The 26,809-nt window shown below is 37.1% G+C and overlaps 1 protein-coding gene across 1 annotated transcript in view; it reads right to left on the bottom strand.

Annotated features, from left to right (window-relative positions):
- PDE10A (phosphodiesterase 10A) overlaps positions 1–26,809 on the bottom strand; it is a gene marked incomplete at its 5' end in the record, with an annotated part of 58,256 nt that overhangs the window by 8,374 nt on the left and 23,073 nt on the right. The window contains 10 exons of the mRNA XM_008941022.1: positions 1,194–1,274; positions 5,568–5,679; positions 7,717–7,889; positions 11,052–11,207; positions 15,057–15,207; positions 18,009–18,092; positions 20,149–20,291; positions 21,714–21,900; positions 22,534–22,626; positions 24,803–24,945. Coding sequence (XP_008939270.1) covers positions 1,194–1,274; positions 5,568–5,679; positions 7,717–7,889; positions 11,052–11,207; positions 15,057–15,207; positions 18,009–18,092; positions 20,149–20,291; positions 21,714–21,900; positions 22,534–22,626; positions 24,803–24,945 — 1,323 coding nt within the window. The remainder of the gene's footprint in view (positions 1–1,193; positions 1,275–5,567; positions 5,680–7,716; positions 7,890–11,051; positions 11,208–15,056; positions 15,208–18,008; positions 18,093–20,148; positions 20,292–21,713; positions 21,901–22,533; positions 22,627–24,802; positions 24,946–26,809) is intronic.

Genomic DNA, 26,809 nt, shown 5'->3' with positions numbered 1-26,809 from the left:
AGTAATAAAGAACCTGATGAAAACAGTACCTGGAACAGCACTTACTGTGTTTTAAAGACAAAAAAAACCCCACGCTGATTCCTTAGATCTGTGCTTTCACCCCATTAACATTTTTTCACAAGTTCCAAGATGACAACATAACTATAATACTGTGTACTTTTCAAGATGTTGGAAGATAATTAATATAGTGTGAGGAAAAATAAACCAAATGTAGAACGGTGTTTCTTCTCTTTTCAGGCTTATACTAAACACACAAATATAGTAAAGTAACAGCTAACTCCTTGCTATATTTAGGGTAATAGTTTTTATGCAAAAATATGATAGAGCACACAGAGTAATGTGTCAGAATATAAAAATTTCCATAGTCTTGATTAGCAAGTAATTAATCTACAGTGATTTTGTGATACTTTATAATTTATTTAAAATATTATTGTTAATTTCAGAGTTCACTAAATGCTTTTTGAGTAACTACTGACAATTAAGTCATCTGATCACTAAAATAAGAAAAAAAAAAATCAACAAACATTACACTTATAAAGACAATTTAAATCGATTATCTGAGAAGAGAAAAATAAAAGGACAAGCTACCTTTTCCATTTACCCAAAAAAGTTCCTTCAAAGACCTTTTAACCCTAAAATTTATGTTTACAAAACACCAATTTTCCCTAGGGAATACATAAAAAAAGCAGGCATTTATACACATTTGTGCACAGGAAAATCACTAGCCCAAGATTCTGAAAAACAGCCAGTTGAGGCTCTTAGGAATATATCCTTAATTGCTTATCCTCAATAAGCTCTTCACATTATTAGTTGTTTTTTTTTTTGTTTTTTTTTTTTTTAGGAATATCAAAAAGCAGTGCTTGCAGTTATTAAAAAAAAAAATATAGAAGAAATGTTTTGAAATCTGAATCTGCATATTTTAACCAGGAACAGGTGACAAAGTTCATTTTGCATTCAGGATAAAACAGTGAAACAGCAAAGAGCACAGTTTTAAAATTAAACATTTGAAAACAAGTTTTCCACTGCTACTTAAAAAAAAAGCTCATAAACCCTGTTTTGCATGCAAAACATAGAATTCATCAGCCCATGTACACTAACATAAAGTACAATATTTGTTAACATACAAAAAGTTTTTTCCATACATGCTTCATTAACACTATAAGCAGGTTTCATTTTACTGAGAGAATTCATACCTGACCCTGAGGGACTTCATCCTTCTTGTCTCTGTCCATCATAGGAATAGGCTGAATACCCGTTTTCTTCATTTCATCACCCTGGAGGAAAGCAAAGAGAGATTAGGGAAGCAAAAATCAAGACTACTGAGATCTGAATTAATTTCCATCTTCTACTGTATATGAACCTAAACATTTGGAATTTAAAATAATGTCTGGTACTGGTCTAAGGCAATCTCAGAAAACAGCCAAAGGAGGGGCTCCTTGTATACATTCACCTAAGTGATAATGAAAATAGCAGATCCTAAAAACTGAGCTTTTGAGTCGATGTACACACATTTTCCTTGTTTCCAAGGGCATTTCCATAGTAAAAAGGAACTGGAAGAACAAAACTGAAGAAATCAACTAATTAATTCTATTCCATTCTATTCATAGTTAGCCTGTACTTTCAAAACATTACCTGTTAAAAGCACTATAATACAATGACCAGTGGAACACAACTCACTCATCCACGGACAAGCTGAGTAAAATAGATTAATTTACAATGTGTCCTCTTTGTCAACAATCCAGTCTTTGTGACCATATTGCTTTGAAGAATCTGCCTGTCAAATAGCCATCTCTTCTTTTCTTTAAGTATGCTATCCCTCTACATTCATAAGAGGAACACTGGGAAAGATACTGTATATCCAAAGACCAGATCTATGTAACGTAGAGAGAAAATCGTCTCCTGTATTCCACCCATTGCCAGAAGAGCAGCCAAACCACATTTCTCAGCACTATACTGGGACTGAACACAATTACTCCTTAAAAATCAAGTAGTTGGCTACTTTCTGTAACAAAATGAAGTTTTCCAGTAGCCTTATGCCTCAGCTGCATGGTCAAACACCATGGATGTGTAATCTTATGGTTATAAAGGCAACTGCATCAATAGTTGCTTTTGGCTACTGCTCATGTCTGAGATTCCAACAAAGCCAATGCAATGTTCAAACTGCTAACATGATGTATTAGGTTTGTGTGGCAAGGGTTTGGTGACCAAGGGGCTACAAGGATGACTTCTGTAAGAAGATGCCACAAGCTTCCTTCCACAGAGGCAGTGCCAGCACTATGAGGGCTGCTATGGGGACAGTTGAAGTAAATCCTGGACAGACCAAATATACCTTTGTTAGGGAAAATGTTTATGCAGGATAACTGCTCATACAATACTTGCTTATCTGTGTCCTTTAATGTGAGATTCAGCTTACAGAGCTTTAGCTCTCTGAAAGCTTGGAACGTTCTCTAGATCCATGTTCTATGTTTCTGCTACAGTTAGTGAAGGCATCTCCAGAAGACAGTTTATTACATCTTTCTCATAAGATTTTATCAAGTCACATTTCAAGTGCCAACATGTCTTTCTAAGTGAGGATTTTGGCACCTTACTCAGAAATCAGTATGCAACTGATTCTGGTCTGAGCTGTTTGACTGCCTTGAGTATAGAAAAGGTGGGGACTTTGGGAAGTCAATTTCCTTCTGTATATTTGGCCTCAACATCACCTGTTAACTATGATCCTGCTCAATTAACCAACAAGAGATGTAATCAGGAAGTTATGTTTGAATTGGTGTCTGTACCATTCTCTCTGATTACATATTTCTTTCACTAATTAGATGGAGGCTCGAGAATCACTGAATCTAGTCTCTGTTAAACATCTCATTGTTGAAGGAAACAAAAGGAAAGGCCTCCTTCCTCAGCTGATAAAAAAAAAAAAAAAAGAAGATGCCTGGGATAATTCCAAGGACAGAATTTCAGTGGATTTTTATTTAGGAGGTGTAAACAAATTTTGGTTTTATGTGCCCCCAGTAAATAATATTTAATTTTTTTCCATTTGCTTGAAGGACTGCAGTTGACTGATCCAGGACTACCTGTAGCCACCAGTCAGAGCTTTGAGGAAGCTGTCCAGCCTCTGACCAATTATACCCAAGTGAACAAAACTCAGACTTATGTTTGCTATTTCACCTTGAAACAAAAAGGTATCACAGAACAGTCTGGGTTGGAAAGGACCTCTTGGGATCATCCAATCCATCCCACACACCTACCCTGGCAAGATCAGTTACAGCAGGTGGTCCAGGGCTGTGTCCAGTTGTGTTTTAAAAACCTCCAATCACAGAGACTCCACAATCTCTCTAGGCAACCCATGCCACTGATCGTCTGCCCTCACAGTAAAAAGTATTACATTTAGATAGAACACATGCACTGGAAGCAAAGTGTTTTCTTCCGTTCAGTAAATGTGAACACATGTATGATACACTGTTGTAAAAACCACTGCTTCTCTCCTCATATTCATGATCAGAGCGTTAAAGTTTAAAGCAAAGAAGGTTGTATGCTTGCAGTACAGATATAACTCGCTCATAAGTATCTTTAAAAAATACTGGAGAAAGGGGCTTAACCACTGCCTACTGTATCAAATATCACCAAAAAAACCTCACAGAAGAAGAACCTTACAGAGGCTTGTAATCCTGTATACTTTGTTAGTAAATGTATTATTTTTCTTGAGCTGTAACTGCACAAAGACTTCATGCTGAGTGATAATGAGGTAGATCTTAGCTGAAAACACTGGCTATACTAAGTGCCATTAAATGAAAAGAGATCAGTAGGACATACCACAAAATTTTGCAATCTCTTCGGCAGGTATTGTTTTAGTTAATGTTCCCCAAAGAAATACTATAAAATTCTCTGATTAAATCATTCAACATATTAAAATTATGAAAAACTTTAAAAATAAAGCAGTAACTTTTTAAAAATAAAGCAGTAATTAGAGGCAACATTCTATCCTACATTTATAACTGTAACATAACCATCCAATCTAGTCAAATAGACTTTTGAAGAGTTTACTATTCCCAGTATTTTCTCTGTAGCTTTCCAATTTCCAGAAGCATTTAGACCTGTGGCTGGATTTGTCAGCCATCTTGGGTGGATCACAGCATATCCAACTACTGCCATGTATCAATTAACCTCTTCTTAAGGATGATTCAGTAAAACACCAATTAGAGAATTCAGTTGCTGTCAACTTTTAATTTACATTTGCTCCTTGACGTAGTGACATAATAAGATCTACCTTTATTAACTCATCCTTGGATTACAAAACAGGTTAATGTCTGGGCAAATTCAATTATGCCCATAATTCAACCTTTACCGTTGTTGAGTAGGAGGAACCAGTGTGATCCTTCCTTCTCCACTGAGTTCACAAGATTTGCATTAAAAAGTCTTTTTACTTTTAAGCAGAGTATGTATCAGCAAGGCATACCACTTATACCTCCATTACATCACTCATAAGAACACTTACTTTGCAGTGCTGACATTTTAGAAAGAGAACTGAACTAGATCTTTGAGCTTATACAGTCTGCATTTTTCAAATATTTTACTGTAGTCTGAGCTGTCCATAATTTAAAGAACAAGTACATGTGAAAAAAACACCCACAAGCCATGCACATCTTGAATTTCATAATGAACATGCAACAGGCAAGACAACAGTCTCTGCAAACATCAACTCTGTGGGCCTCATTTCCATTTTACACCTGTGTAAGACAGAAATAAGCCCACTGAATTCTGCAGACTTCCACACGGCACATAATGGAAAAGAACAGCATTTGATGACACAGGTAGTTCTGAAATCACAGTATATCTTCCAAAACTGCATAATTCAACTCTGTGCAACACCCTTCAGGATTTATTCCTTATCCCTAATGTAGTCACTTCCACTTTAACAATTAAACTACTTGAATATTTACTCCTTAGAATATGATGTGTGAGAGATTGCACCTTTCTTTACTAACGTGATTACATTTGCACAGCTCGATGTCGTACTTCAATTCTCAGTGCATCTTACCTGTGGAATAACTTCCAGTATATTAAAAACTCATATCTCTCTGAGACTCAGTTGTTGAGCTGGCTCATGAAGAAGATACAAATGGTCAGATCAGAAAAATTTTAAGGATAGTTATATTTGCTTTAGCTTTTCCTGGACTCATTCGTACTACAGCTTTATAAGTGTGTTTCAAGACCGCTAACCTAGAAGCTGGTTTGATTTTTTTAGACCTCTAGGATATAAATAGATCCTTCACAAAACTAGAGTTAGTGATTCAAAACACCTTAGAGATTTTCTTCTGTGTTCTGTTGCTTGGTCATTTTACATTAGGATGTACTTTCAAAATTCAGTTTAATGGAGAGAAAAAACGCTGCCTGAAAATTAGGAAGCTAAGCCATTTCTTTAAATAGTTTTGCAGTAAACAACAAAACACGTGCAAGCAACAATGGACACTTCTTAAAACAAGCACACCAAGCTATTGATTAAAGAATACTTATGGGGCTTTCTTCTTCCTAGATATTTCTGGTTAGAGAGTAAACAAAAGAAGCACACATACCTCAGCCCAGAACTCCGCATATATATCATTGGCCGTCAGTCTGGTAACTGGCCACAACTTTGTTACAGAGCACAGATCACAAGCTGTCATCATCAGACCAATCACTCTATCTCTAAAATAAAATAACATTCCATTGTAAGCGTGGTAAGGAATTCATGATCACACCGCAAAATTTTTATTTGCTCTTCTTTAGTTCAATCAGCAGTAAAGTATACTATAAAATTTCTTCCCACCATGGTTGTTTCTTCCTCACTTGTTTTTGGTTCATCAATAAGGCATCACAAATTGTGTATTATATTCACTGTAGCACTCCCTGCATTGTTTGCTACCAGAGCTCATTGACCATACTTTACACAGTCACATTCACAGACAAGGACACAAGAATGCCTGCATGTTAAAACACTCCCATGTCCCTCCTTAGTTTTCAGAAAATACAGTCCAAGTCTATAAAAAGGAAGACTATAAAATCATAGAATCACAGAATGGTTTGGGTTAGAAGGGACCCTAAAGATCCCCTAGTTTCAGCACCCCTGTCATGGGCAGGGCCACATCCTACTAGATGGAAGATCCTGTTGCTGCATTTCTTTCTGTTCTTTAAAGAAAGAGTAACACATGCTCAAAGAAAAAAAAAAGAAGGAAAAGTTTTGAGGCTGTCTGAAGGCACTCCACTCTGTCATTGGTTTGTTGGAATGAATTCTAACCTTGATGTAACTTTGTCCTATACACTGTTCACAGAGTAACTGACAGCATCGGTAGGATTATAATAATTATTAGAAGGCAGCACACAAAAAATATCATATTTAAATGATTTTCTAGCACTCATCTACTACCCAAGCCTATCGTTTCTGAATCTAAGTTTTATAAAGAAAATTAATGGTCAATTAATGAATGAATTCATGTGTTATCCACCCAGTGGAGAATTTAAGATGACACTTGAGGACACCTGCATCTTTGTTGTTAATGCCTGTTCCATGAATAAAGCATACAAATTGCTAACTTGCATGCCAGTGTGATGGAAGTCATTAAAACTGTACCAACAGACAAACACCAGGGAAAATACAGGGAAAACACAGTATAGTCAATAAAGAAATGGCAAAGTACAATTCCCCAGAGTTAACAAAGGGGATTCATCAGTCACCTAAGGGCCCAATTTAGCATTCCACTGCATGTACAGGTACCAACTAGAAGTCTTGGATTCTTCAGACACATTACAAACTGATACCCTACCTTTGGGCATATCGCTTTGCACTCAAAATGCTCTGAGAGCAGGTAAGATTAAAAATAAATAAATCAATCACACACTAAATACATGTGAACCTATTTAAATCTTATAATCCCTAAATTCCAGATTTCTGGCAAATTTAATTTGGAGATTATCAGAAGCTACAATATCTTTGCCTTTTTAAGATGTTGACTTATTCAAGTCTGATAAGCTTCAGTTCCATATTGGGATATAAGCTTTTAAAACCCACCCTTCCTACAGTGTTGCAACAATTCATTCAAAAGTACTGGCAAAAACTTGTAAAACTCATTAGAAAGAAGATGTGAGTACCAAAATTCCTTTTGAAAATAAAGCAGAACCACGACTCAATATTTTCTGATATTACTTCCCTAATTTTTCCCTGCATTAGATTAATGATAGAACCTACTGTCCAGTGAAGAAGCTCTGAAGCGCTGCATGACCACTTTAATGGTGAGTGTTATAAGATACCTCTCTCATCCAGGATGAACTATGTTTTGCTTATGTGGACAAAAAAAGTCACATATTTATGAATATAGATATATGTATTTGCGTATTTTTAAAGTTGATCTGACCAACAGAACCATCCTGTTGACAGAATACTAAAAATAGTGACATAAAATAAGTAATTATTACACTATACCTTTTTGCCCACCACCTAAGTGCCTGTGCACTAACCTTCCTCTGCAGATGATCTGTCACTGAACTGTGCAGACAACATCCAAAGGCAGTGACATGCAAATATACAACACTGGATATTACCGTTAACATACCTGGAATTTTACAGTTGGTCTTAGAAATCTCATATGTAAGAAAATTACTAGGGGTTTTTGTTTTGTTTTGTTTTGTTTTTGTTTTAAATAGGGCTTCTCTTTCCAGAATTAATGCCATACTGGTTTACTGCTTTACCTGTGTGCTTGGTTCTTAAGGTTTAATGATCCTGTCTGATGCAGCTCTTCAAGTTGTTTTCTATTTCCAAAATACAGGGCAAGGTCTGTGGCAATGATGGCTTTCCGGATGATCTCAAGCACTTGCTCATATTCACTGGAGCTCAGATTGGAGAAGACATTGTGCCCTTCCAGCTATGAAAAAGTAAAAAACCAATAAAAAGCAAAAGCTCTAATTCTGAGATTATTTCAATCTTTACTTCACCAGACAGGTTACAACAGTTTTACACAGCCCAATGGCAATTTTTGTTGCCAATTCAAATACTGACAGCCTCAAATGCCCATAATTATCTTTCCTTTTTAAATACTGTCATGAAACCTGTGACTAAGCCACTGATTTGGTTTTGGGACTGCTCCTTCTGAAGCCTAACATGTATTAATAGAGAAGAGTACTAGCTTTTTCTTCTCTGATTTATAAACACTACAGACACAGTGCTTCCAGACAGTATTAGCTTAGGAACTTGTGATTCAATCCTGATCCAGTCTACTGCATTGCCAAACTGGTAAACTGAATGTCTGATTCACTCTGAAGTACTATTTTGATACTGCATAACACATAATATGGATAAGGAAATATCCAAGATAAGGTACTAAAATAATTTTGTTTTCACAGTGTTCCAAATGAAACGTCCCTGAAATTGCTGCATTTACTGATACAATTTTCTCTATAGAAATGAAGTTAATTACGGCATTTTAATGGATATGAACATTGAGGGGGAAAAGCTACTTTGTTCAACCACGAGTTGACTGACTCAAACTAAAGGCAATAGTTTCCACTATAGAGGCTTTGGCACCGTGCCACTGTTGTCCCTTTTCAATTTACACTAGGTATTATTGAGCATTTAACTGACAATATCCACGTACTGTGGTCGGTCATGAAGCTGTATCCCTTTTGAAGAGTCAACACTATTTGCTGACTCTAAGATTTGGAAAACAAGTTGTCAAAAGTCTTCCTATTGTTAAGATGAAAGAGAAAAAATAAGAACGAATGAGCCAGCCATGTCAAGGTCTGCAGATTCACAGATAGAAGACATGATTAAAATATATCAAATGCAGATGTGTTTTGGCATTTAATTGGCATTTGGGCTGCAGCTCATAAAAAGTTTCCCTGACTTTTGTCAAGCATTTGCATAATTTGTTCAAAATAAATCCTCCATGGTACAAGAAGTTTTGGTTTCTCTCACCATCGTTTTACAACATTTTTTTTTACTTGGACAAGTAGATTTATTGTGAATAATGCATAGAAAATACAATCCATCTATGTCTCAATGCCCCTTTGAAAGAATCCTAAATCATAGAATATGATGCTTAAAACAAACATTCAGAACATTTTACCCCCTCATCGACACACATCGAGCAGGAAATTACTACTACTAGTTTTAACAAATTAGGATTTTGGGGACACTTTCCTTCCCAGCTTTGCTGCCTAATCCATGAGAACAGATTATTTGTCCAAGATTCCTGGAGATTATTCTGGATTCCATTCTTTAGGTTTTTCTACACTATGGGCAAGACCGCTGTGACAGCTTCTGTCCATACTAGTAGAAAAGAACTGATTCATTTAAGTACTGACAGAAACTGCCATTTCTGAGCATGTCAGTCAGGTTTTTGATGTAGTACATACAAAGCACAGCTCCTAAAATTTTATTCTTTCCTACTGAGCTGAATCTAGTGAAAGGAATCCTCTGTATGAGCAATGGAGCTATAAAGCTTCTAACAGTGAGAAGTACTGCAGGTTATTAACATAAAATTAAAACTCGTTGAGACAAGCCCTAAAGGGTTTAGTCGGTTGGTTGGCTTTCCCCCCCCCCCCAGCAGTCCAGGAATTCAGTAAGGCTTTTTGATTCAAATGAAAAACAGCAAGTCCAAAAAGCTGTTCTAATCTGCCTTTGCTGCTCATCGCCACCCATGGACACCTGGATAGCCAGTGTCTGAATCCAATCTACAGCTCTGACTACTTATCTCCATTTCCACAAGCACAATAATGGACAGAGACAGGAGGTAGCAGGGAAGCAAAAGGGTTCCCTGCCTTCTTGTCAAGCAGGGCTTTCACCAATTACATTTCTGCAGGAAAATTGCAAAATGTTTTTTGAAGAATAACTGAAGCCTGCTTCACACAGCCATGGTGGGATAAAGAAGTGTTTAATGACCGAAGGACTTGCTTACTGTGCACAAACTCACATGAAGAATGAACACTAAAAATCTAATGCCATACCACTGTTGAAGGATTCAATTACAGCCTCCTACGTGGAGGAGCATTCAGAGATAAAGCTTCCATTCTCTGATTAAATGTATATGAAACCCAAAACCATAATCACAATACAATAGAGAATATGCATTTTTTCCTAAAAGGTGATTAGGTATTTAAGAAAATATATATCTTCCCCCTGAAAGACCAGAAAGAAAGAAAAGTTAACAACAATTTAGTAGCACAGTAGCATGGTAAGGCTGTGCACTGAGTATGTATATGGTGAACTAAAACCAGTGAGCACAAGTATGGACTGGTAGTGGTTTCATAGGTGAGAGTTCTCACTCTTCTAATTGAGAATGAAAAAAATTTTCACTGATGAGAAAATACCTGTTTGTCAGTAGCACACTTGGACTTCCCAAAATGTGTCTGCACATTTCTTGTAGTTTTATATTTATTAAACCTACAAACACATTACCTCAACACTAGGAACTCTCTTTCACTGAATATTACCTTATTCGGTCTTTTTTTGTTTCATATTACTGAATAACAAAAAAGCACAAGATAACAAAATGAGACATATTTGAACTTTTTGCACATGCAAAATTAATATTTCCTCCTTCATGCCACACATTCAATGTTCATGGAATTTATTACAGCAGGTTTTCAAGCTTCTCATGCAAACTTTTGCCAGTCTTCAAGTTCTTATTCAAAATTTCAGGATGGTTGAAGACTCTGTTGAAGCACATTATGCTGGAAATATCTACATAAGTGAGAAATTGATTTTTTGTTTCGTCATGGTTATATAAAAAACCCTCACTGATGCAGAAGCTAAAAGCTCCAAAGGAAGACCATAGGAAAGGCCTTCAAATGCACCATATTTTTAGAACATCAAGGTTTTGGGACAACTGTTTTTTTGTACTATGAATGCTTGGGTTGCTAATTCAGGAACCCAGGTTGCTGTAATAAGTCTTCCACCCTTCTAGATGAGCACTACAATGCAGAAATTAAATTAAGCATGCTTCAAAAAAATCTACTGGGTAAAAATGGGACTCTTACTTCCACCACTGGACTCTACTGCACAGAAGGTACAATTTCAATAATCCTACCTGCAGGATGGACACAGTCTGTGAGAAGTGGTGCTGTTCCATTGTTGATGTGGAATAGAGAGCAGCTAAGGGGTGATCGAATTTCTGAAGATAGCTGTTGCTGTAACCTCTGTGATCCAGGTCATGACACAGGCATGCAACTAAAAGACCTTTTCGCTATGAAAAAAATAAGACAAACATGAAAGTAAGTTTTATTTCCTGCCCCTAGATGTCACTCTCTTCCCAAAATACTGTAAAAGTTGCCCTATGCTTATGCTGCCTCCAAAAAGCACGTGGAGAAACATCCTTAAAATTGTGAGAAATACCAAAGTGAGCACATGCTGAATGAAAATTCTCGGTCCAACTGTTACTCAAACCTTTTATATATTATGAATTTAAAAACATATAGTTGAATACTCATGTACTATTGAAGGGATTCAGCTTCAGGAAGAAATCTGAGTTTGAAACAGTCTGTTCATCCACTGAATCTGTACTTTGTTTATAAAACAACAAAACAAAACAAAAACACAACCAGAAAACAAAACAACAAAAAAACCAAACCACACCAAAAACCTCTATTTAGGGAGAGGAAAGGCATAAGATGCATGCTCCCCTAGTACAGACAGCTGCACTAAAGCCCAGTGCTGGACCTGCCTCTTCAACAGTCCTTGAAGAGAGTGACTACATTTCCCGGGTGAAACCTTTCCTAGGAAGTCAGGGGTGTTAGCCACAGAAACGCTGGACAATGGCAACTACAAATAAAGTAAGACAGTAACTGAATCTGTTTGTTTAATTAACTCTTAATATACTGAAGAAATGGAGTTCCTGAAATCTCTCTTTCAACACACAAGATACAGGAACACTTGCAAAAGGTTTTCAGACAGCAGGTATGTTTTTAAAACACATTTATTTTTTTGTGAAGCAGCCACTGACAGGATGGAGTATCATGAAAATGTCTTTATGGACTTAAGAGCTCCATCTTATAGCTGGTTCTGATGAGTGTTCAGTAAACAAGAATGAGGCTATAAACTGAAGCAGAAAAAGAATATTGATTAAGCAGAAAAAACAATACCTATTTAATGAGCAACATCCAACCTGTATACTCTACTGAGGCACGTGATTCTATGGAAAAATTAGTAATCAATGAAGTAACTAAAGATTTTATCACAAATAAACAATGTGGAGAATAATTCAGGTTGTAGCAACCCTATGTGCATTTCTGATCTTGAGACTTTCACTTAATTTTACATCCTTCACTTTTCTTTTTAAGGATGTGTTTTCAATACTGCATCTTATGAAGTAGATATTTTAAAAGCTCATAATGAAACAGGTGATGCAGCAGCCCACATCCACACAGATCCCCAGGAGAAGTGGAACACTTATGAACATAACACACACCTATATTACTCGAAGTCATGCTGTAACAGCTGTGGGAAGATGGTACTCCCTTCTCACTACTATTATGAGGGGCAAGGCATGTAACCAATAGACTTGAAAGTCTTTTGATGTCTCAGACAGCAAAAGATCAGTCTCAGAATTCTTTGTGCTGCATGTTAGATCCAGTGGGCATAATGTTTTCTGTCCTTCTTCTAGAAGTTTAATTCTCCTGTGGCATCCTTTACAACCTGTGTTTTTTTCCAGTCTTACAGTTCCGATCACTGTCCCTTGTACCAAATGGTTCTCTTTGTCTAGCTTGTCCCAGTTGTCACATCCCAAGGAAGTCATCCTTGCCTCAGTCCTTCAGGATCATACAGTGCCTAATCTCAGTTCTCTTGACTGTGTACCCATTGTCCCTGCTTGGATCCCAGCTCTTCAACCACTGCCAACTGCTGGATCTATTTGCCTCTAGATCAGAGACCCCTTTACAGTGTTTCATACTTCCCATCTCTAAGTCTATTGAGATTCATATCATCATCCCTCACCTCATAACAGCCCATCCTAGTTCCTCAAACCTCCCTTCATCAATTTCCTGTGTTCTTGTTGGATACCACTCCAGTCCCAAGAACGGAAACTGCTCAGAGGAGCTGGAACACAGACTGGGATTAGGCACTCAAACAGGCAAAGGCTGCCTGGAGTTTAGCAGGGAATAAAAACTGTTTCCACCTCTCTTACAAGCTGCCTCTTCTGCTCTCCCTGTCTTTTTTACTCTGTGTCTCCAAAACAATGGGGCTTACTACTTACTTAGTACTGAACGCTATCAGAGTTTTAATTATTCCCTGAGGCTGCAATCTGCAGCTTTTTGTTGTTAAAGGAATACTGCCTTTTTTTTTTTTTTAACTTGTATACTTTGCCAGCTTTCAGCATATGCCTGACAAATGCTACTTAACTATTTCAGTGTCAATTTTCAAGTCCTTTCTTTACAGCAGAACAAACAACTCCTTTTCAAATGAAAGATCACCAAATTTTATTTTACTCTTATACACTGAACAAAAACATGGTTTCTTCTAGCATGTTTCTTTAAAAGAGCCAGACAATTTTGACTGGGATTTCTCCAAAAATGAATCAGCTTGAGGAAGTCTCAGAGCTTGGAAAATTACAGCCCAAATGGCTAGTATTTTGGCAAAGTTACATGTAACTGAAAACAGGTTCTCTCAGTCAGAACCTGCACGTAGTATTAATAATAGACAGCACTCCCAGTTGCATCTACCATAATTCAGAAAAAAAAAAAAAAGGACCACTAGCAGTTCTTCATAGTCTATATTAATGTTTAATTATTCTAAGACTTCCATTTTATTATTATCACTTTTCCAGTTAGTATTCTATTAAAAGTATTTTTTTTCTGGTGTTTGTCGGTTTGTTTGATTTTTTTTTTTAGACTCTGCACTTATCTTTAATACATGTACATGCATGCTAAAGAAAATTGTGGTATAATAACAGTTAATGTATGAATTAGTACATCTGGACAACTGTTTTCCTTCCATCCTTTCTGGTCTTCTCATTTACTCAATCATGTCAACCATCTCTGCAACATCAAGCCCTTATCATAGAATCATAGAATCCTTTAGGTTGGAAGGGACCTCCAAGATCATCAAGTCCAACCATTGAGCCATTAGGGCTCTAAAGTCCTCTGCTAAAACAGGTCAGAATCTGTCAGGGTTGGAAGGGACCACAAGGATCCCCCAGTTCCAACCCCTCTGCCATGAGCAGGGACACCTCCCACTAGATCAGGCTGCCCAGAGCCTCATCCAGCCTGGCCTTAAAGACCCCCAGGGATGGGGCCTCAACCCCCTCCCTGGGCAACCCATTCCAGGGTCTCACCACTCTCATGGGGAAGAACTTCTTCCTCATGTCCAGCCTGAATCTGCCCCCTTCCAGCTTTGCCCCATTCCCCCTAGTCCTGTCATTACTCGATATCCTAAAAAGTCCCTCCCCAGCTTTCTTGTAGGCCCCCCTAAGATACTGGAAGGCCACAATAAGGTCACCTCGGAGCCTTCTCTTCTCCAGACGGAACAGCCCCAACTCTCTCAGTCTGTCCTCATAGGAGAGCTGCTCCAGCCCTCGGATCATTCTGGAGGCCCTTCTCTGGACACGCTCCAGCAGGTCCACGTCCCTCTTGTGCTGGGGGCTCCAGAACTGGATGCAGTACTCCAGGTGGGGTCTCACCAGGGCAGAGTAGAGGGGGAGAATCACCCCCTTCTCCCTTATCATCCTATTCAGAATCTCCCAGAACTCACAGGGTTCAAGATCCAGGGTGTTTCCCTCCCCTCAGTATAGATCTGACAATTAGCTACATAATTAAATAAAGATTGTGGTTGTACATGGGCAGGGAGAACGTCAAAGCGTAGACGTACTTATAGCAAATGTGCTATTGCTTCTTCAGTGGGCAGACCTGAAAAATGTGAAGGAAACACTAGCATTAGGAATCTGAATAATTCTTCCTCAAGCTTTCTACTCACACCTGTTCCTCTGCAGGGACCTTTGCACTGTGCCCACACTGACTTTTAAAACTCTGGCATAGAAAACGTACTTCTACAACAGCTGACACCTCTGATGAGCTCTAGTCATTGATAAGATCAGCTCACCTACCTCTAGATCAGTGAAAAGCCCCTGGTTGTTCTGAAGGATGGCATACATGCAATGTGCAACAGTAACTGCATGCTTCCAGTTGTGGTAGGGCACACGGCGATAGTTCTTCTTTACAGACATAGTGAACCGACACAGCTTTTCAAGTTCAAAGCTGGAAAGACATTTATTTGGTCAGAGACAAGAAAAAAGAACAGGAAAAATAACTAACAGAGGGAGAAAAAAAAAAAAGATGGTCTTTGATTTATTCTTCTTGCTAGAGTTGACTGTCATTGCAGATGACTCATTGATTACAAGAGTCATTCAAGTTTTGGCAAGGACAGAGGATCATGGATACCTGACAGTGCTCTTAGTTTAATCTATAAAGTTCTGGCACATGAGTCAAGCTACCCAGCTCAGGCAACACAATTGTATAACCTTCCCTGCTGCCAGACACTTTGAAGTGTAGTTTCTTTAAATCGTTGCCTATTCAGCCTGCCAAATAGTGAAACTCTGCATCAAATGGAAAATTTGAAAATATAATTTGTAAACAAGAACATAAAATTAGAGGTTTTTTTTTTTAAACAAATGACACAGAAGAAATAAAAAGAAGAATATTTTCATTTTTCCAAGACTTTATGACTTTTTTCCAGTTTGTCCAAAGGAACAGAAATTCATATTTCTCCGTTTCTTCACTTTTCACCAAACAGTATTTTGGTAAGTAATCATCAGTCAACCATGAAAATAGCCCCAAACTATAATAAAGTTTATTTATCAAAGTTTTTTTTTGTTTTTTTTTTTTTTACATTCTTGCTAATAATATAGACAATCAAAATGAAATTATTATGAAGCACATTTTCACTAAGGCAATAATAAAAAACAGTATTAAATTTATTTTTGGCTTATGTGCTCATCAAAAACACCTCTGAAATAGTTCATATTCTGTAGTACCAGAGCTTTGCACAATCTTTAGTAGACTACTGATGTGCCTTTGAAAGAAAATCTGAATACTTTTTGTTTCCAGATGGCACAGATTAGGTATCAAGTAAAATTTTCTGAAGTACCTAATACAAGCTGCCTGGGGTGAAAAGGGAATATTATACTTGAGCCTAGAACTGAGCTGAACTGAAAATGCCAGAGTCCCAAGTCACTGACAGATCAGTTTTCCTTTATTTTAATTTTTCCCTTGTTACTGTGGTTTGACTTTAAGTTCCATGTGTTGATAATTTCTTGGGTATCTCAGGGAAGTGGTATTAATATTCTAGTTTTCCATACACGTGGGCTGAGAAAAAGTTGAATCTCTCTAACCTATATCTGCAAACATAAACACATCCACTGTATGAAGCCATTTAGAAAAATATATTTTTATGGTTGTGTGCTGAGCAAGGTAACTTCTTAGTCTTAGTCTGACTTAAGTAAAAATGGAGGCATATTGTCTTTCAAAATAGCTTTAGGCTTTCTTTTTTAATTCTGGAGTTAAGTCAGATAGCTCTACAACAATTGTTAGAACTACTGTTTCAGATAACTGAAACTACTGTTTTATACTAATTCAGAATATCACAACAGTCAGTTCCATCTATGTCCAGTATCAACTCACTCATTACTACAGGACAGTACAGTTGCAGCCAAAGGGAACATCATTATAAAGGATACCTTAATGTAAAATACTATTATTTCCTCCACTGCTGTATTTTGTATACTTGATTAAAGCAGCAAAAGATTATTTCTTCATGACAGCAAAGAAAATGCAGTATCATAGATTTTTGTCCAAAATTCTCTCTGGACAGGCTAGTTATATATTACAGAATGTATACTTAATGGCACAACCTTACTCTTCAATATATGAAAAATCAAATATTTTAGTCCTAAAATAGCTGTGTCTGTTTCAGAGGGTTGAGAAGTTTTGTTCTGTCAGAAATTAAATACAGGTTCAGTTCCAACAGCCTCCTTTTCCAATATTTTCCCCACTGAAGTTTCTTTAACTTTATATGTGAAAACTGAGATTTATTTGAAAAATGTCAAGTAGATACTAATTCTTTCCCATCAAAGTTACACCTTGAAAAAAAGAGACTGGGAGACAGAGAGGGAAAAGAACAGAATTTAGCTGAAAATCTGAACCCCAATCCTGCATCCACAGCCATTCAGTCAGTAACAGAAATAAACTACACTGAGCTGTAGAGAACTGTATTTAGAACAGCCACCCACTTCACAGTATTGAAGAGGACAAGAGAAAGATCCTCAGTTTGGACTGTATGCTTTGAGGGCATAGAGATTCATCCAGTTACTAAAATGAAACCTTCACCAGCAAATGTTTCCCAAAAATTTCTCTTTTTTTTTTTTTTTTTTTTTTTTTTGAGACTTCCCATTTCAATTGCCCATCTATAAATTTCTTCCATAATTCAGAGCAGCTCCTTTCTTTCAGCAATGGGATGTACTTACTACTGATCTTAGTAACAATAATGCACATCAAGAGAAAGGACAACAGATGGAATGTTTTGTTTGAAAATCATTCACTTCCATAATTAATATCAATACCTGATTTATTTAGCAAGATAAGATCTAACATTGGATTATTTTAAGCATATATTGTATTAATTTCAGCACATATATATTTGAAAAATCAGTATTCATGGACCTCTCTCCTTTTTGGCAAGGGTGCCTTTAATACCTTCACTATATTTTGTCTGAAGAACAACCTCATTTCAAGACCAAACAATACTTCTATATATTGGAAGGACAACTGTTTGAAAGATATCATGAGTTCTTCTACCTGGCTGTTCCCAAATTTTATTAACTGAAGACCAAGAAGCTGGGACAAAAAATCCACCTTGCTTATTACAGCCCTGGACAGACCGGACATAGTAAATAAACTCCACAGAAAGTAAGACCATGAATTAGAAAATTATTTTCTCAAAATTCCCTAATAAATAACCACATAAATAACAGAATTAAAGCAATACATCATGTACTTCATACCAGGCTGTCCCACAGGACTGATGAACCATGTAGACAAAAATGGCAGGCCAGACATCCTCATATGGACTGATATCAAAGTGGTACCTAAGAAGAAAGTTTCAGCTTAGTAAGAACAAACACCTCTTCATTCGTATCAAAAGCAAGTGAAAACAATTAGGTAATGTATATCCCACAGCATGCACTTGTTTCTGAATATACACAGAAAACTGACTATACAGGGTGTATTTTCCAGCAACGTTAAGATGATGCATTTCTTCTATGGGCCATGGAACTGTGCTCATAGAATCACAGTATCACTTAGGTTGGAAAAGCCCTGTAAGAACATTGATTCCAACCTTTGTTCATCTTTTGGCTTTGTTAATAGAAACAAATCTTTATTTAAGAAACCATTGTTTGAGCAATGTACAAAAATCTTTCTACAGGGATGATGAGAGCTTTACAGGCACTCCTAAAATGTTCCAGACTTTCTGCCCAGGAATTGTAAAAATGGTGTCTCTAACAATAGATTTACTGTCTTTCTTCCAATAATTTCTGTCATTAATTTGGTGAAACTCACTCTGATTTTGATAGAGGAAAACCTCAACTTCTACTGGCTAATAGAAATTAAGCCCAAACTTCAAAAAACAGACATTTAATACTGCATTTTTTATGCTTCATTAGCTGAAAACTTCTCCCCTCTCCTAATATCAACATTTAGACCTAATATTAGGGACTCATTCAGAACTGTTGGTCCTTCGATTGTTAATTAACCCCTTTCCCTTTACCTGCTGTGCTGCAACTCTTCTATTTACTTTCCATTGAAGCCAGTTAACAAACCATTGAAGGCTTGCACCTACGTGGCATACTGAACAGCACAGCAAGGGCAAGAGAGCTGAAGGGAGCTGAATTGCTTGGAAAATGGTTAAATGTATTCAAATTGCTCGAGCTGAAGGATGTTAATATAATTTAGAATGAAACCTGTCATCTTTGCAAATAAAATTCTTTTTTTGATGAGGAGGTGGGTTATATAATATGATCTAACAAAGCACAAGAAATTGTATTGCAAAGAATAAGCTCCTATTAGGGTGCAATCCTGCAAACTGCTGATACTCTGGCTTTCAAGCAAATCACTTCAGCATGTAATGAACCTTAAGTATAAGCAGTCCCTGTTAAGCATACACCTGCATGTATTGCTTGCTCACAGCTACAGTTCTCAGTGCCTGACAGAAGGGAGTGAGCTCTGAATATTAGGCTTACAAAAAAAACTTAGATTTTGACTCAATATCACAGAGTTCTGACTTTAGGCACCCGGTCACTACAGTAGAATTTATTGCCCCAGGCTAGAAACAGTGACTAAAAATTAAGGTGACTGTTGGTGTTAGCACTGAGTGGGGACTGACTGACAAAATACAGATAAAGGTACATCTTCAGCATACAGAAGATCCTTGAGTGCTGAAAGTAACAATTATTTGAAAGCCTAAGAGGCTGGATAGGAAGCCCTCCTCCAAATTTAGGCTGCAACTCTAAACTCTAGCACCTGGGATCCATAAGTCTGATTCAGTTTCAGAAGTCTGGCAATGTGTATCCACTTCCCCCCTCCTTTAAGAAACATAAGCAGATGGACAAAATGCACTCATCCAAAAAAAAACAACCCTAAACTCCAATCCCCTTGCTCACTAAACTTATACCCAAAAAAATATACAACCTGCAAAATCCCAGAAAGATGCTGAATCTTTTATTCTAAAACTTATACAAGGGGATGAGATCATGCATTTGTCTTAACTGCTGCTGTTCCAGCTCAGCCTCCACTCTGGCTCTGAGCTGTTGGTGTTTTGGGGCTATCAGAAAGTTAATCTCTACAGTCCTTAGATATGAACTAATGCTTAAAGCAACTGCTGTAGCTACCCATGCCTGATGAAAATGCCACCACTCTGAGCAGATATGATTTTACATCTTTGATGTAATTGTAAATTGATATATTTTGTTCACAGGCCACCAAGTATAAGAAAGCCAGAGATAAACCCCTATGATTTTGGGATAGCTCAATAATAAAAGCGCTTCCCACAAAACTCTCCACTACACCTAGGAAAAAATAAAAAACATCTTTTTTTTCACCAACTGATTGAAAGTGGAACTGTCACTGTATGTGAAAAATGCTTACAGTTCAATTTCTTTATAAATATGTGGAGGCAGTGTACAGTGCATGAGGTTTTGCCACTCTTCTGCTGTACAAACACTGTGGTAGGATAGCTTCTCCATCGTTACACGGTAAATACACTCTGAATGGCGAATTCTGTGGTACATCTGGAGAAGGAAAGTCATTCATTAATGTGAAATTTTAATAAAGGAAAAAAACATTTCTTCCCTCTATTCACGCACTTATTCTTAAAACACACACCAGCAAAAACATTAGTGCTTCTGGCTGCTCAACTTCACACATTAGAAAAGCAACAGATTATATGAAAGTCAGTACTTCTGGAAACCTGAGCCTTCTACCGTATCATTCTGCATCTACTCACTTGGGTAAACATCTATGGCTCAGCTTTTTCACTGTGTCTGAGCTCTCCCCCAAGGAAAAAAAAAATAAATCAAAGTTCAGGAGTTAGAAACAGAGCTTAGTCCCTTGCAATGAGCTAACAGAAAGAAAACTGATAGCAGGGCACAGCTGATATTTTGTGCCACTGCGTGAATTCAGCTATTAATTGGTACAAATAACTGCTACCTACACACAGTAAAAAGTATATGAGATGTCCATCATACCTACATTACTATGCAATGACTGTGAAAACTAAGTGTGGTTAATTACTGAGAGTTTCAGGCAGCTATTGCAGACATGGCACGGTTTGTAAACAAGTGAAGACACAGCAATTTTACTAGCAAAGATAATCCTCTGGAGCAGTATGGCCTGAATGGTAACATTCACCATCTAAAAAGAGTGAACTCACACACAATCGGGTGATTGCATAGTCCCATGTTTCATTTATATTCTGTCCTTTCTACTTGGTGGAACAAGTTTAAGTGATTGTTAGCAAAATTTGCTGCCCCAGCATACCAACAGCATGATGTTGGTAAAATGGCTTAATGCAAACCACCAGGCTTAACTGGCATTGCACTCACCTGCCATGAATATGACTCATTCCTTCTGCATTGCATTTTTATTGCGTTTATTGCAATTTTATACTTATATATACTTACATATGCTTCCTACAGGAATATTAATTTTTTTGACGATAAAGCATTACAAAACAAAAATACTATCCACTCATCTAGAAGCATAGATAATTATGAGTATGTAGCACAGCATATAAATGTGTAAGTACTAATTTTTTTAATATTAAGCATATAGAATGAAGTGAACACACAACATCTCCATCCCCAAGTTAAATTTGTAAAATCGGCGATCTGAATTTGAACAAGTATATAAGAATCATACTTTAATAGAAAAGACATACAGATATCATTCATGTTTCAAAAGCTTGCTCTCTGTTTAGCTACATGAAACTCATGTATCCAGAGTATAATTTTTTTCAGAAAGCATCAAAAGAATTCCTATCATCCTCTTAAAATACAATTACTCAGCAAAGACCTCAATGATTCCTGTTTCTTCATTAATTCAATAAAACACTTATGAATCACTTTAATAATCTGGAACATCAAAATCCTGAAGGAGGACTATAAATCTTCCCATTATAATCTACAGTTTACAAAACTGTAAATAAAACTTACATTAGCACAGTGTAAGGCTAAAGCACAAAAGACTGCAAACATTTTAAAGTTGTTCTCATCAGTTTTAGAGAAGGCACTTCCACTTATTTTGTTCACCATCTGCACAACACCTATTACACTTCCTCGGCTTACAATAGGCATGCACAGAATATTTCTGGTTGTGTAGCCTGTGTAGAGGTCTACATCTCTGAAAAGCCAGAAAAGAGAAAGGAAAAAGAAAAGTGTTAATATTATTAATTAATATCTATTGCTTCTCAGAAATGTTGATGTACAACACACTAAATTGTTTTAAAGTAGGTGTAATTAGTACCTGCAAGAAGTTCACCTCCAAAACCCTCAAATATTTCATCTACTGTGTCACATTTAGCAAGAACTTTTAAATCCTTTAATCTCCATTTGCAAGATAAAGAATTAATACTTTTTCAAATGTACTGTCAGCTTATCCATAAAATTAAAGAATATATTCAGGTACTTAGTCATGCTATTTTTTAGTGAACTTTTTTTTTCCTCCCCTGAAACTCATCAGATTGCAGAGAGGTTAATAAAGAAAATTGGCAACAGCGTATCTAACTGGGTAAAGTTCTATAACAGGACAAATAACTACATTTTTCTCCATTATTTATATTTGATAAGAATAATATTTTTTGTTCTTAAAAGTATCTCTGGCAGCTAAAGCATTGAAATAGTTACCTACATATAGATATCTATGGGTTGTCTTTTCATCACATGATCACAGTTCCATGAGTGCATCTTAACAGGAAATGTAAGCTGTACATTTAAAGTAAAAGGTTTGGTGAGCTGTTGATGAATAACATCCTACCTGTTAAAGCGTGGATCTGCATAGGCATCAGGGATGTTAAGAACTTCTCCTGTTCTTGCCACTTGGCCAGCTATTCCTTTTTCTATAGAAAATCTGCAGAAAATAAAGAAGTGTGTTAGCCACAATATGAGCTACCTAGAAAAACATTTTTCCAGTGGAATCTGTCTTGAGCACGGTAATGGATATTTGTTCCCAACCAGTGTCATTTTGATGCTTTTAGGAGAAAAGTCTTACAAGACAACAGTTGGTAGTAATTGATAAAATAGAAAAAGCACATAGTAATTGAAACTTTCTGAAAACATTTTACATAATTACATAGTTAAACACAAAAGATGCCATGATATGACCATTTCAGCGACAAAAATCCAAAGTCTTCAATCACCCTGGGGGTCATGCCTAATAAACATGACATTTGCACAGAACCTGAGTCTTACGTTTACTTTGACAAACTATTGATTTTATCATTGCTTTTACATATCCATTGTTTGCTTAAACACACCAAACCAATACAGAGCTTGTTTCTTCAGAGTGGGTAGGTGGATTTCGTAAAACAAACTTTAGAAAAAGACCAGTGGAAATTTCAAAGCTAAACATTATCTGCATCTGCCATGTACACTTCTGAATAACTAGCTTTTTTCATCTCATGACATGGAAACAATGCCATAGTACTAACTGCATCCCTTAGCCAGCACAAGAAAGTTAAATGCAGCAAATATATTTGGGGCTTGCATCAGAAAGATCTACAAGTCTGTCTTGTGAGGAAATAATTTTCAGTTCTTCAGCGTAAATCAGCTATATTGATATTACAAATTCTTTTGTAACTTGATATACAAGTACAAAAGAATTTGTGGAGAAAAAGAAGTAAAAACAATACCAGGTGAAATACTTTCCAATATAAATGTACCCTGAGAGTATCCTGCCCCCGCTGGAGTTAGTGACAAAGCTGACAGGATTTCACCCTGTGCACCTGATTTTAAGTTACTTTCTTCTGCCTCTACTTATGATATGCCCATCACACCAGCTTCAGGCTCCTTCCTGATGACTGACTGACTCAATGTCACTCTATTACAGATATTTAAGTTGTATTTTTCTTTCAACATACCACACTCATCAAAAGGCTCACACCCTTGTACTCAGAGTCAACATTTCAAAAACTTTCTCACAGAAAAGACACAAAGACATAAGCTAGAGAAACAACTATCAAGACAGTATGAAAGCATATGTTAAAGCAGGTCACTTTCTTTCATTTACACCACCTCCTTGCTTGTCAGTATGTAAATTGCACCAATTTTGACTCCTTCCATTCTCACTCATACAAAGTAGTAAGTGGGAGTAAGTTTGTCTAAAGAAGTCTAAGTGAAGACATGAATCACATCTCATATTGGCCCAGAACTTTAAAAGTATAAGGAGGAAATGAAAAATATTCTGAGAGAAACTATTTAGTCATATATTTCTTTCTTTAGGTTTAAAACTTGTGTGTCTTTGAAAACCTTGATCTCTATCTATTAGGGATTTATAACTCTTTGAAAAGTGAAAAATGTTATATTTACTTTATTGTTTTGTGTCTTTCATTAAAAAAACATGTATAGGTGTAAAAAGTGTTTACTTGTGACATGAAGCAGAAACAAATATCAAGTTCAAGCACAGGATCCTGTGCATTTGTTACAAGCCAAAACAGATTTTCAAATTCACCACTTCAAGCATACTTCAGAATCACGATTATGCAGAAGTTTGAAAATAGTCTAAATTCACATGAGAAAAAGATAAAACTATATTACTGGACTTGAAATCATCAAAACCAATGAGCAGTCCATACTAGAATCTACACATACCTAATCCACCCTTAGGTGCAAATTGTTATATCCTCGCTTTGGATGTTCTTAAATTGCACAAATTTCAATTCCTCTTGGGAACCCTCTTGGGAAAAAAAAGCCCTAAGCTGGCAGACTACGGATTAGGTGCACCTTTACCTGCACCTTTACCTACCTCCAAACACCTCTGTTTTATTCCCAACATGATTTCCAAAAGGACCGCCTCCGGAAGACGGCATTTCCAGGAGTGACGTTATAGCTTCAGAGACGTTGTTTCGATGGCACTGCAATGTCATTCCCAGAAGTACTACCTTCTGGAGGCGGGTCCTGGTGGGAATGATATCACAGTATGACAAGTATTGTCAGGGTACCTGCAGATAGCCACAGAGACTGGGTAATAAAATGCCTGCACATCCGTAGCTACCATGAAACTGCGTTCTTCTGCTAGCTACTCTTACCTTATTTCTTTGGTCTTCTTGAAGACAGGTTTCCCATCATTTTCTTCTCCAATATCAAAAAGGTCGGAATACAGCTCCTTGTTTTTATGATCAACCTGGAAGAGTGCACACCTATCTGCATTCACCAGGTTTTTTGCATATATCTATAGACAAAAAAACAAAACTAGAGTTAGAATCATAGAATCATAGAATCCTTTAGGTTGGAAGGGACCTCCAAGATCATCAAGTCCAACCATTGAGCCATTAGGGCTCTAAAGTCCTCTGCTAAAACAGATCAGAATCTATCGGGGTTGGAAGGGACCACAAGGATCCCCCAGTTCCAACCCCTCTGCCATGAGCAGGGACACCTCCCACTAGATCAGGCTGCCCAGAGCCTCATCCAGCCTGGCCTTAAAGCCCCCCAGGGATGGGGCCTCAACCCCCTCCCTGGGCAACCCATTCCAGGGTCTCACCACTCTCATGGGGAAGAACTTCTTCCTCATGTCCAGCCTGAATCTGCCCACTTCCAGCTTTGCCCCATTCCCCCTAGTCCTGTTGTTACTCGATATCCTAAAAAGTCCCTCCCCAGCTTTCTTGTAGGCCCCCCTAAGATACTGGAAGGGGTTAGTGGTCATGAGTTAGACTATCTACAGTCATTTACCTGACAAAAACGTTAAGTCCCTAGAAGACAGAACTTTTGAGAAATTATCCTGTTTGAGAATCTGTTTAAAGGAGTATCCACCTTCACAGCAATCTTTTAGGACAAAATTCAGAATGAAAGTGTGTGGTTTTTTGTTGTTTTGGGTTTTTTTTTTGTAAATTAGTGTTCTTATCTTTGAGAAATTCAGGAATATCTTTAGAGGCTTGAATGTTTGCTAAAAGAAAAAAGGCTCTCCTATTATACTGTTTTTCAAGTGGAAGGAATGCTTTTCAAAATGGTACCTTTTCTCCCTCTATGTTTAGATATTATTCACCTTTTCTTGATTTTATAGCAAAACCTAAGAACATTTTTAGCTTTTTTTCTTTATCTTCGATGCAAATATATTGGTATTGGATATCCAGCAAAAAAGATGTAACAGAGAGGCTACTGTTTATTTCTAAAAAAGCTGAATATGCCTGTAATACATAAGAATTAACACACAGGGATGATTAGAAATGTCATTATATGCCCTGTGCAGCAGTATGGGAAATGGCTGCACCGCACTACTGCTAGATACAGTTCTTGAACAAAAACTGAGACTTAGTAGTTCTACATGAAGCAACCAGAGAACAAGAGGAGAGACTGAACCAAAGTCGAACAAGAATCACTGTGTTAACTGAAGATGCCATACAGTCAGGGTCAAGAACTTGTTCTGTCCAATTCAGACATATCTCCTACGTTTCTGTCTGCTCAGAAGGTATAGTAGCTGCATGGTAGAGTATGATCTAAAGTGGATCTCACTCAACTTTTAAAAATTCTATATAATAGCTATCTAGTCATTCAAGCATAGAAAGAGGCTGACTATACCTTGGTGTGCAATCATGCATGTGGGATGTCTTAAGAATTCTCAAAACTTCCATTTGAATAAATGAACTTCCCCCCTTCACTCTTGTCTTTCGAAAATAAAATTCTAAAATATTTAATTTCATATTAAAGCAAGTAGACAAATGTTAGACCTTGGCAGAAAAAAAACCCAAAACTACTGAGACAATAAAATCGTAAGTTGGGAGACTCTAACCCTACGTCATATAAGCTGTATAATGGGCAGTGCAGAAACCATGTAGAGCAACTCTACAAAACTTGGAGGCCACAGGCACAATCTGGCTGGAAAGATTCTACTGCTTTCTACTCCATTTGCTCCATCAGAGCAGTAGAAAGTGAGGGAAACTGCAGGCCAAGACGTAGCTTTTGTGAAATATTTTGCACTTAAGAGCATTAAGTTTAAAGATCTCAACCCCTCACATCATTTATTCCTTTGCTCAAAACAGAGTGAATATAAACTGTGCCATAAAGGGTAAATGTAAATGCTTCTCTATACCTGTTCACAA

Source organism: Merops nubicus, unplaced genomic scaffold, assembly GCF_000691845.1.
Source record: "Merops nubicus isolate BGI_N331 unplaced genomic scaffold, ASM69184v1 scaffold29835, whole genome shotgun sequence".
In the NCBI taxonomy this organism is placed as follows: domain Eukaryota; kingdom Metazoa; phylum Chordata; class Aves; order Coraciiformes; family Meropidae; genus Merops; species Merops nubicus.
This window is presented reverse-complemented; position numbering and strand designations above follow the sequence as displayed.